We start from the raw sequence: 11,843 nt of genomic DNA on the forward strand, positions 1-11,843 counted from the left end.
CACACTGTGTGTGCCATTGTGTGGATCTCATGAAATATTCAGAGTGGCAGCTGCCTCTCGCTCCATGTGAGGACTGGACGGACGCAGGGGCCAAACAACAAGCAGAACACAGAGCTCTACCCTTCGCTTCCTCTTCCTCCTCAGAAACAACCCGCCTGCTCCTCTTACACGACAAAAAGGAACTTCCTGTTGTTTTCTGATGATGTTCTGCTCATTCCTGCAGATGTCTGCAATATTCACCAGCCTCCGAGTTACTTTGTCGTCGCACTCTTTTTGTCTTCAGATCTGAAACTTTAGAGCCTGGCAGAAGGACTCTGGGATAAACTTGTTTTATTACAACTAGTTTGGTTTCTTCTAAAAGAAATGACGAGCTAATAAAAAGAAAAGGCTTCATAGAGCACTCTTATGGTATTTTTGATAATATAAAATAAGACAAAATGTGCACACACAACTTAGATTGCACATAACAGAACAACTAAGTGGTTCAAAAATAGATTTGTATTTTTGCAAAATAGTTTGATATAAAAAAAAATTAGCTTGAGACACGAGTCAAACATGTTTGTGAATATAAAATTAAAGAAATGCAAATTTTAAGTTCCATGAAAAGAATTGTTGAATTTAACTATTTCTGAAAATAATGTAATATTTATCAAAAGATAAACATTTTGACAAAAAGAATATACTTTTCTCCTTCAGTCTGTAGATTTAAGAAAACTGTAAACCTTATAAAAGTGGCGTAGGAAAGTTTAAAACTAAATAACAGAGAAACACTGGGATAACTGTTTAAATAGTCAACATTTAAAACTGACAATTTGTAAAACAAAAAAAAAATTAGATAAAAAATGTTTTACGAAACAGCCAGGTATTTCAGAAATTAAGATAATACAATTTAGGCTGCATAAAAGAGGGGACAAAAAGAAGCGTTGGGGGAAATTTTTCAAATTAATCTAAAACACATTTTAATATTTTTCAGAATTGAAATTTTTCCAACAGATTTTTTTGTTTTTGGTTTAATAACTACTGAAAAAAAAATCAAAAGTTTAAGTTTGTAAGAAATTAGAGACGTTTGGAGCTAAATAACGCTGGAAGTCTTACACACTTTTTTAATAGTTTTATGTTTTTCACAAATTAAAATTCGACTTTTATACATAAATCCAAGATAAATCCAAAGATATTTAAGGTTAATATCAGATTAGAAAACAAAATACAAAAGATTCCTCTTTTAATAACAAAACCAGGAAACTATTCAAATGATGTAAAAAAAACACTTGTAAAAGGACACAATGGTAAGAAAATTAGACGAACTATATATGGGCTGATTTTATTTGTCTCTTTAAACGCATTTGTTAGCTAAATAGATCATTCAACGCTTAGAGATCGGTGGAAAGTTCTAAAGAGAAGGCAGACGGGTAAAGAAACTCAGCCGCTAACGTGACAAAAACAAAGGAACAACCACACACTCACACACTCACTCAGTGTTTCCACTGAGGCTCAGCCTGCTGGAATATTACTCCCCAAACTGCATCTCTCACCCTAGAGACGCCACAACATGTCTATGCTCTTTTGGCCCCTTCCTTCCCCCTGTTTTTTTTTTTTCTTACACCGCTTCATCTTCACTCTCTCTCTCTTTCTTTCTTTCTCCTTTGTTAATCTCTCCTTCTCTCAGCCTCCCTGCTCCTCTCACTCTTTCCCTGAGGAAAGAGATAATCTGAACCGTCTGTTCTCCACCTGCTCTGTTGCATCCCTCGTTTCCCTCCTCTCCCCATATGACAACCTGCCGTCCTCCCACCAAATCCCCTCTCCTCCCTCCCTCCCTCTCGTCAACTCCTTCCTCGGCCTCTCCCCAGCGTAGGGCCTCCGGGGCCCCGGCCGTTCCCTCCTGAGCTGATCTCTGAGGACGCCGCTCAAACGCGCAGAGCGCTTCCTGGAAACGGTGCAGCTGAGCGGCCTCCGTCGCTCTTGAGTTCGCTGCATGCAGACGGAGCACCGCAGTCGATGCGGAAACGTGAACGTAGGAACCCGCCGGGTGTTTTTACTCACATGGACAAGCAGGGAGAACTCCGTCACCAAGCCGCTCAGCTCCTTTAGGTCCTGAGGGGGACAAGGGTTCAGGTCTTCTTTTATTTCACTTAATTACTTATCAGACAAATCTACTGCAATATCTAATGAAAATAAAGTAAACATCTCACTGCAAAATCCTCCCTTTTTTAAGAATCAGTTTCCCTTTTTCCTCATTTCTCCTTTTTACAGTTATACCTCATTACACCGTGCTGTTAAAAAGAAATCACCCATATTTGCTTTTAAGTTTTTCAGACCATCACACTAATTTTAATATCAGATAAAAATACAACATGCAATCTCAGAATGATGCACTGCAGAAACACAAAATCTAAAAAAAGTATTTTGGGTTTCTACTGCAAATGTTATGTTTGTACTCTTGAAATAAGACAAAACCAACTTAAAGGTAAACTTTTTAGCAAGATGTAGGAAAAGTAAAAGTATTAGTTCCAGATTATTTCACTTATTCCAACACATTTTCCCATGTTAGAAGTGAAAATAATCTGCCAGTGGAACTTGAACTTTTCTTAAAATCAACATTAGAAATTACTGATTACTCCTACACATTACTTAAAAATTACTTGTAAGTTAGTTAAAAAGTGATTAACCTTTTGTCAAATAATGACTTAACTATGGTTAAACACATTTACGGAAATGTAGGTTCATTTTCGCCCGGGCCTGAACACTAGCAGAGCTGTTGAATGAAGAAATCACTCGAACAGAACCTGTCTGAGGACATGAAGCAGGCCGTACCACACACCACGTTCCACGTTAACGAAACTTTGGTACAGACTGGAAACAAAGTCTGGAAATGGTAACAGAGCCATATTTACTAAAAATCATCCTTATGATCACCAGCAACTTTGGGAAAATATTCAGTGAGCTAACAGAGCATTTCAGATAAAGAACATTATGACCAGTCAAACATGGTGGTGGCAGTGTGATGATCTGGGCCTCTTTGCCAGTTTGATCCTTGAATTTTGCTCTCCAGAAGAAAACCCTGTGAGCAAATCTAGCCATTATTTCTTGTCCTTGACCTCTACAGCAGGATGATCTGAAGGAAGTTCACCTCTGAGCGGCTCAAAGTGATACTCAAAGTGATCTAAAACAGACTCGAAACCTCAACAATGTGTCTGAATTAAAACAATTCAGCAAAAAAAGGGGCCAAAATTCTTCCACTATGATGTAAAACACTCATTTTCAGTTATTGCAAACGCTTGACTGCAGATGTTACCACAAAGTGTGGCACAACCTGTTCTTAGGCTATGGAGGTAATTGTTCTGGGTTCTTTTGTGACCTCCTGGGTTGATGAGCAACAGTTTAGCGTTGTTAGCCTGGACACCCCGGGAAAGGCTCATCTTGATACCATGTTTTCTCCATAAATGCATAATGGCCCTCAATTCCTTAGGAATGGCTTCATATCCCTTTTCCGACTGACAGATCTAAAGTCATTTGTTCCTCAAAGATGAACTACAAAAAAATAAAAAATAAAAAACAAAAGACGCCTGCGAGGAGGTAAATACTTTCCCACATAAAAGTTTATAAACACTTGTTTGTCCTGTGCTGAATATAGATATTTTTTATTGTCATGAAACTGATCTCTTTAACGAACGCACCTCTTCCAGATTATCCCACGACTCGGACGCATTCTGATCGGCCGGGATTTCTGGAAGCCGAAGCTGAATCTGCAGGTCCGACAGCGGCTCCTCGTCCTCCTCCTCCAGATCGTGGCAGCTGCTGGACCGACTGGCGGAGGGCCGAACGTCCGGCGGCGCCGCGGGGACCGGCGGGGGCGGGTTGGAGTGCAGAAGCAGGAAGTCCTGTGCTGCGGCTGACGCTCTCTCCCTCACCGGCTTTACGAGCTCCTCCAGAGCTTCGGCGTCTTCAGATCGGACTCGGCCGCACAGCTGCTCCATCTCTCTCATGTTGGCTCTCAGTTGCTGCAGAACCGCACATGACTCACAGGTTACTCGGAGTGAAATCTCGCTGTGGTGCTTTGGAAACTAAAATAAAGTCAAAATGAATTAAGTGCTTGAAACGTACGAAAAATAAGAAGCAAGACAAGCACAACTTTTGGTTGTTAAGAGACAGAAGCAGGAAAATGAACCTAAATTGTGTTTTTAATTCAAAAAATATTTTTACTACTGATTCCAGTTTTCCAACAGAGCCTACTTGTTCAAAACGTTGCAAAACAAGTGACTCCACTTGTTTTTAAATATGAAACACCGAGGTGCTGAATTCGTTCAAAGTAAATTTTACCAGTACCTTTCAAAATAAGACTCATTTTAGGGCAACTGAAGGAGAACTCAAACTAAACCTGAACTTTCAAAACAAAACCATAAGACAGAATTAATTTGTCCGGCCCGCCGACTGCAGTTCAAGAATGATACAAATTTGTCCCGTCCATAACAGGCGGGTTTGATGTAGATGGAGACTTTATTATCTGAAATCAGGGTAAAATTATTACCAAAATGATTTTCTTAAACTCTTAAGTACAACACAAAGTATTCATCTCTTTATGACGAAGCTTTTACAATAAGCAGAACCACGTCTATCCAGAGGCTTTTGCAGAAAAGCAAACGAGTTTTTATCTATTTTAAAATAGTTTATTTTAATAAACTTGGCTAACTACGTGGCACTGTTGCCTAGCAACAAGAAGGTCCTGGGTTCGAGTCCCGGCCTGGGGTCTGACTGCATGGAGCTTATGTTCTCCCTGTGCATGTGTGGGTTTTCTCAGGGTACTCCAGCTTCCTCCCACAGTCCAAAACACGACAATCAGGCTAACTTTCTTCTAAAAGAACTAAACCTTGTCCTTTCAAAATAAGCCTAAAAGCAGCTTTGGTATGTATTTTCCGGACACGTAGTGTTATTTTATAGTATAATCAAGTAACTATGTTACTTTCAGTTGTTATGAAAATGTTGTGTATATCAAACATGGCTTGACTTCTCAATTTAACACTTTGAAATTGGGCCTCTGTCTCTTTAAGAGAGAAGCTCCTACTCTCCGTATTCACTACGTTATCACAACAACGCTTCTCCATGATGCCGTTTACAGCCGTTCTTAGATGCTTTGCACTGAGAAGTAGCTGGTATGAGTAGCTCAGCAGAGGTGCAGTTCCACCAGGTGTTTCCTAATTGCTGCTGCCGCTAGTCTGGAGGAGCCGAGTGGCAGAAGCTCGGCTGGAGACTCCGAGGAGGAGCTTTGATTGAGAGAGTTTGTAGGCACGCCGATGATTTGTCAGACATGCATGGAAGAATCAAAGCAACACTCCAGGCATGTTTTTGGTGAGGGAATAACATTATAACAAGATGTAAAGTTAAAAAAAAAAAAAAAACATCGATTTTACGTGATAAAATCGATGTTTTATCACGTATGTGAGATCTCGTTTCATCAAAACGAGATCTCACATTTTTCATCCGAAATTAAAAAATGGATGAAAAATTTAAACTGCTGTCCTTTCAAATCAAAGCTCATTGAAAATCTTCAAAATAAAAGCCTTTTCATAATTCATTCATTACAAAGATGAACTCCAGATTCCTTGTGAGCTTTTGCTCACCGTTTACAATGTTTGTTCAATGTTCGGTCCGTGTGTGTGTGTGTGTGTGTGTGTGTGTGTGTGTGTTTATGTGTTTATACGTGTCTGTGTGGGGGCATTTGCTTGTGAGTGAGGAGCTTAGTAAGGTTTAGATATGAGGCAGGGGAACACAGGAAATGCCCCGAGGGTGACAGGAGGATTACATCGCAGGCATCAGCCCTCCAGGCCGAGGTACGACCCGGCCTCGTCGGGTCAACGTCCTGCCGATAACGCATTCCTTTAATTACAGAGCATGAATAAACATACGCCCACACCCATGTCTCCACGTGCACGAAGCCGAAAAGACAAACTGATTAACATGGAGGCAGACGGGTCGGACACCTGTCAGCCTGCAAGTGAACCGGGTTGGTAATGTGAGCACAGATCCTGACCTAACACGTGAAAGACGAGACATTTCATGGATTCTGATTTAAAGACTGCCGATCAGTCCACCTACCTACCAACATCCCCCCCCCCCAAAAAAACATAAAAAAACACCCCCCAAAACACACACTAACTTCTAAAGCAGCAGCACCTAAAGATGACTCTGACTTAATGACACGAAGACACAGGAAAGCACTCCGTGAGCACTCCCAGAGTGCTCACGGAGGAGAGAGAGGAGTGAGAGAGAGGAGAGAGGAGCAATGGTGAGAGGATAGGTGTGTGTCTGTTTGGAGTTATTTCTCCTTCAGAGACACAGAGGCTTCCAGGCAACAGCATCCCCCCCTCGGGGGTCTTCACACCAGCCAGGTGAACAGGAACGCCAAGAACTACTTACCACATGCAGGAATTAAGGTTCCGGTGGAAATTCACCTTATTTCTTATCTAGATTTTTAGTTTTTTTTTTTACATGTGTGGAGAATAAATGCAAATATATTCTTGACATATTGTAAAATATATTTACACTAAACACCAACCCATTCATACAACCATCATAAATCCAAAGACAGTTCATTCATAAATTTTTGTTATTATACTTAAGGGGGCAGTATTATGAGTTTTCTAAGTACATAGTGCCATTTTACAGCACAATTAAGTAGCTATGTTATAGAAATATAAAAATGCTATAAATATCAAACATGGTTTAAAAGAAATTTGCCTTCCTAATCTGACGCCTCGAAATTGGGCCTCTGTTTCTTTAAGAACTCCTGCTCTTTCTGAAACTCCGCCTTCAGGAAGTCAAAACAACATGGCTCCTCTACTCACCTTTTAATAATGCAGCGTTGCATTGAGAAGTAGCTCATTTAATGAGCTCAGCAGATGTGCAGTTCCACCAGGTGTTTGCTAATTGCTGCTGGCTAGTCTGAAGGAGCTGAGTGGGAAAGTCATGCTGCTCTGTGAGGTGGAAGTTTAGCAGCTTGGAAACTGCTCTAAGGAGGCACTAGCTCTAACCAGGTGTTTTGCCACAGGAGATTAAGGGATTTCTCAAACATGCATGAAAGAATCAAGGCAACACTGCAGGTCTGTTTTTTCAAGAAGGCATGACAGTATAACATGATGTAAAGCTTACAAAAGTTGATTTTAAATGATACTATCCCTTTAAAATGAGCTAAAAAGCCTAGAGAACCGTGGAAATTTGATTATGAATCAGAAAACAAACTTTTCTTTGACTTGATTTCAGAAGGGAAATTTAATCCTGTTTTATTGGAGAACTGCCTAGAGATCGAAGTTCGGTTTTGAGTTTCAGTCTCTAGATGTTAAAGCTAATAGAGCCAGACCCTTGAAGACCTGCAGCTGTAATTGCAGTGATGTTTCTACAAAGTACACCTTTGTCATTTATTGTGTCTATCTTATAAGGTGCTGTAGTTTGTGGCTGCACTATGACAGAGTTAAAGGCACTGTGACTGTTTACTTTGAACTCTATTTTGCAGCGATAGTTTACAGACATCAAACTGGCTCTACAGCAGAAAACTAGCAATTATTTCCTTCATTTTGATGCTGTCTGTACTTAAATGGATAAACACACCAATAGTTGCCCTAAATCTGCTCTTTGACCTTTAAATCGGAAAACGTGATTGTGACAAATGTAGAAAATGTCGAGATCTAAGTTGAGGAGGTCAGAAGCTTCAAGTGATTTATTAAACAAATGCACTCTGCTGCAGAGACTCATGGGGTTAAGGGACTCTTAATTGGCAGTCGGTTAAATTATATTCTAAATAAAACCTGTTATTCATTAAACACACATGCCTTAGATGCCTTCACTGTCCGTTTAAAAAGTTCTACCACACCTGAACAGTTCTGCTGGCATTTATTTGCTCCTGATGGAGGCGCTCCCACTGCTGGCTCTGTTGATACTGCGAACACAAAAAGATAAAACATGCACTTATTCCCAGCGAGGCAGCATCCTGGTGTGATCATGTGTCCAGGCAGACGCGAGTCCTCACCTTCAGTATGTTACTGTGGTGTTTCTGCAGCCTCTCCAGGTCCGTGGGCAGAGCTACTTTAATGAACTTGTTGATGGGTCCCTCCAGGCGCCTCAGTGTCAGCTTGTTGCCTTCCTCTGCCATGTGTCCCGCTGAGTGTCCACAGCCGACACCTCTGTGCAACTTCCACGCCGCACCTGCTCGGCCGAATCTCACTGTGCCCACACGCTGCAAACACCAGCGGAGATCGGTTTTTATTAAACACACACACACAGTTCAAGTGAATTAACTTCACGACATTAGTTCATGACACTGAATCCTTCACAACTAATTTAAAGTATAAAACAGAAACATTCATCTGTGGCAGATGACTGTGTGTGTATAGAAAACAGAGTTTGCGTCTGGAAGAAAGAAAAGAAGGAAGGACAGAAGATATTATTATTATTTTTTCCTTCATGTGAGATTGAAGAAAGAAATTAAACCTTTAAAATGCAGTGAATTTCAAAGGTTGTTATTTTTAATCAGTTACAAAAATACATTGAAACTTTGTCCTTCTCAGTTCAGAGGCTAAGAAATTTTTAAGCTAAGATTTCTTAGCTTAAAGTCAGGCTTTATAGCCCATTAGATCAACCCCAACCACCTCTAGGCATCAATAGACGTCTTTATGTGCTGCAAGGATTCAGTAAGCTCTGCACTGGTGGCAGCATGTGTCTTGAAATGCCCTCCTCAGTGAGAAACAGTCATTGAATACCCTGAAGATTTCTTAATGGCTTCTCAGACTCAAGCAGTTTCCTCACATGCAAAGTCATTGCAGTTCATTAAAGTTTGCTCTGTTTTCTGTAGGTAGCCAAGAACACAACCAGTAAACAATTTTAAGGACATTCAATCCTCTTCTGTGACAGTTTGCCTCTATATTTGATTAATAGAGCGATTTCTGTTGGACTTGTCAAAGCTTAAGTTAATCGATCACTTTAAATGCTTCCATAAAAAAACAACAACAACAAAAAAAAAACACAAAACTCTTGGACATGAAGGTGTCATGGTGTCACTCTCAACTATTGCACTGCTATTTTGTCTTCAAGAAGCCTGTCAGAGATTTCTTAGTTTAATGTTTGCTTTAAACCAATGTTAATCAGATTTATTGGTGGTCATCAAACAGTATTTTCTTATACGGATGTCTTATTCTTCAGCATGTCAGAAAGAGGACTCTCTTCTCAAATGTGGTTGTTACAAAGAACTGGTTTCAGGCGAGGATGCTTCTGTCATTTTATGCTAAAGTTTTATTTATGTTCTTACGGCATCGGCAGAAAAAAGGTTATTATCATGGATTGTAAACCTTTAAAAAAACATAACTGTATTTACACAAAATACACACAAAAATTTACACAAAAATTAAAACCACAAAAATTTACACAAAAATTAAAACCAAACATATGTAGCATAATCTATTTCCTAGCAATTTACAGCTTTCTAATGAGAAGAATATTAAAGTGTTTTGCTGTTTTGGGCTTTGTAGTATAACAGTATAACAGACTGATACTAGCTGGTTGTTCAGTCATGGTGTCTTCTGTTTTTCTTCCACTCAACTTTCAATCATTCTGCTTGGATACAGCAGACTAGGCATTAGCTTCTCTGGCTGTTAGTTACTGTCTATTGGACCGCTGCCCAGTCAGCAGTCTTCCCCATGACTGCGCAGGCCGTGACACAGCATTTCTGCATAACACATTTTTATTGGTCCTATGTAATATTCTAATGTTCCAGGGACTGAACTTTGTGTTTTTATTAGCCATAGTCACTAAACAGCAATAAACCCTTGAAATAAATCACAGTGTTTTCTAATAATTCTGAACACGATTTGAGTTTCACTAAAAATTATATTTTGAATCATACTCTAATTTATTCACATGCACATATTTGTTCAGCATCATGAATTTCAAACACACTTTAATGACACTGATGATTAGGCCAAGTGCAAGAGTTGTGATGTATGTCAACATTTTATATGCTTGGTACATTAATATATCAGAGATTACTACTATGACTAGTATCTCTACAAATAAAACAATATTGTATAAATACTCTAGTACTAGTTCTATATGTGGTTGTAATCATAATATGTTGTTTAGCCCACTAACAATAAAACCCAGTGATATCAAACATAGTTTTTAAAACACTTTAAATAACCACAATGGTAAAAATATAAAAGCGTTGGCATATTTGCAGCATTTAAAGTGTGCTTTTCGCTCTTTCCTACTTCACAGAAACACCAATTACTTAGAAAGTTTAAGTTAAGTGCTAAGAAAAAAAGAAAAGCTATTAAGTGAGAATTGCAACCTTAAATCTTATCATTGGTCTGAAAGTTGATTGGAATAAGAAAATAATAATAATTCATAAATCTATTCCAAGGTCTTTTCTGCCAGATGTGGCAAACATGCAGAAAAACTATTTTATTCTTTTGTTCATACCTTTGTTTTGTCTCCAATTATCTACAGCCAATGTATGTTCAGGTTTATTTTAAAGCAGCAGAGTTGTTAAACGTGTAAAAAAGGAGTATAAATTAAAAGACAATATTCCTTTCGAAAGAACGTTGTAGGAATAATTACTTGGCCTCAGGTATTTCTCAGATTAAGCTGAATTTAGCAGCATTAAGAAAAGAAACCCATTCTGATATATTATTTTTTTAGAGACCTAATTATGCAAACAGCAACGAAAATCCGTACCAAATCATTTTAAGAGGCGAAACATTACCTGCTATTATTTTTTTCAGTTTTTATTTCCTAAAGCTAAATCAGGTCACATTTCATTAGCCTGTCTGTCGCAAAAAGGTTTAAACAGAAAGTGAAATTAAATTATATTCGCTGACAGCTCAGAGTGTAAGCTTAAACTAAAGGGCCATATCAGTTTGAGGCAAGCTCCCTGAAATATTTAACTAGCTTCTTTAAGAGAGACAAACAGGCGTTAATTAACCCAAATTGTCCTGGAGACAGACAGATTGTAAACATCAAAGTTAAAGGACAAAATGCGCCACTTACCTGTCGGAATAAAGACAATTAATGTGACTTATACAACCGAAGCTCGATGTGAGCCTTCATACTGACCAGAAAATTAACTTTCACATACAATTGGATTGATCAAGAAACTATTTCGCCCCAAATCAGCAAGTTGTATGTAAACAATTCTCTTCCCGGTGCGGCACTAAAGAGTTACCGACCTCAAACGGCGCCCACAGCCAGTTAGTTCCTAATCTATTTTCTAGCATTTTTGCTCTTAAAGCTCAGATTTTAATTATTTATTTATTTACTTACATATATAATTGTGTGACCGTCATATTAAATCACATATAGAGAACTGCAAAAATAGTAATATTTTTGAATTCTTCTCATTTTGTCACATGACAAACATAAAGCTCCATGTATTTTACCGTGACTTTCTGTGAAATTACAACGCAAATATCTACATAAATGTACAACTGAAGGAAAATATGTTAATGTATTCAGCTCCTTTCACTTGTATATCTTGAAATAAAATCAAGAGTAGCCAAATGCCCTCAGTAGTTCTCTTTGTGTTCACTGATGTTAGTATAAAATGTAGCTGTTCTGTGAAGCAAGCAAGCAACACCATCAAGACCAAAGAATATAACAGACAAGGGGTAAAGTTATGGAGAAATTGCATCAATGATCTGTCAAAAAAATTGTCCACATGTGCTCTGGAGGAGCTGCAGAAATCCAGAGCACATGTGGAAGAATTTGTTGACAGTACAACTATTAGTTGGCTTTTATGAAACAGTGACTTGAAGAAATGTTTATCAAAAGTCATAAGAAGTAATGTTCAAAGTCCTCTCCAAGAC

General features: G+C 38.8%; 1 protein-coding gene across 2 annotated transcripts in view; it reads right to left on the reverse strand.

Moving 5' to 3' along the window:
• The window catches only part of stx17 (syntaxin 17), a 15,542-nt gene extending 4,334 nt beyond the window's left edge, over positions 1-11,208 (reverse strand). Inside the window, exons 1-5 of one of the 2 annotated variants that reach the window (XM_014996045.2) lie at positions 11,029-11,208; positions 8,018-8,224; positions 7,862-7,927; positions 3,675-3,998; positions 2,041-2,091 (exon numbers count right to left, since the gene is read on the reverse strand). In XM_014996045.2, the coding sequence (XP_014851531.1) occupies positions 2,041-2,091; positions 3,675-3,998; positions 7,862-7,927; positions 8,018-8,140 (564 nt within the window). In that variant the 5' untranslated portion in view covers positions 8,141-8,224; positions 11,029-11,208. Of the gene's footprint in view, positions 1-2,040; positions 2,092-3,674; positions 4,062-7,861; positions 7,928-8,017; positions 8,225-11,028 lie in introns of both variants that reach the window. The other variant, XM_088013559.1, reaches the window with a different exon arrangement.
• Positions 11,209-11,843: the final 635 nt, after the last annotated feature.

The sequence above is a fragment of the Poecilia mexicana genome, unplaced genomic scaffold, assembly GCF_051168715.1.
Source record: "Poecilia mexicana isolate PSO_F unplaced genomic scaffold, ASM5116871v1 scaffold_16, whole genome shotgun sequence".
NCBI classification, from domain to species: Eukaryota; Metazoa; Chordata; class Actinopteri; order Cyprinodontiformes; family Poeciliidae; genus Poecilia; species Poecilia mexicana.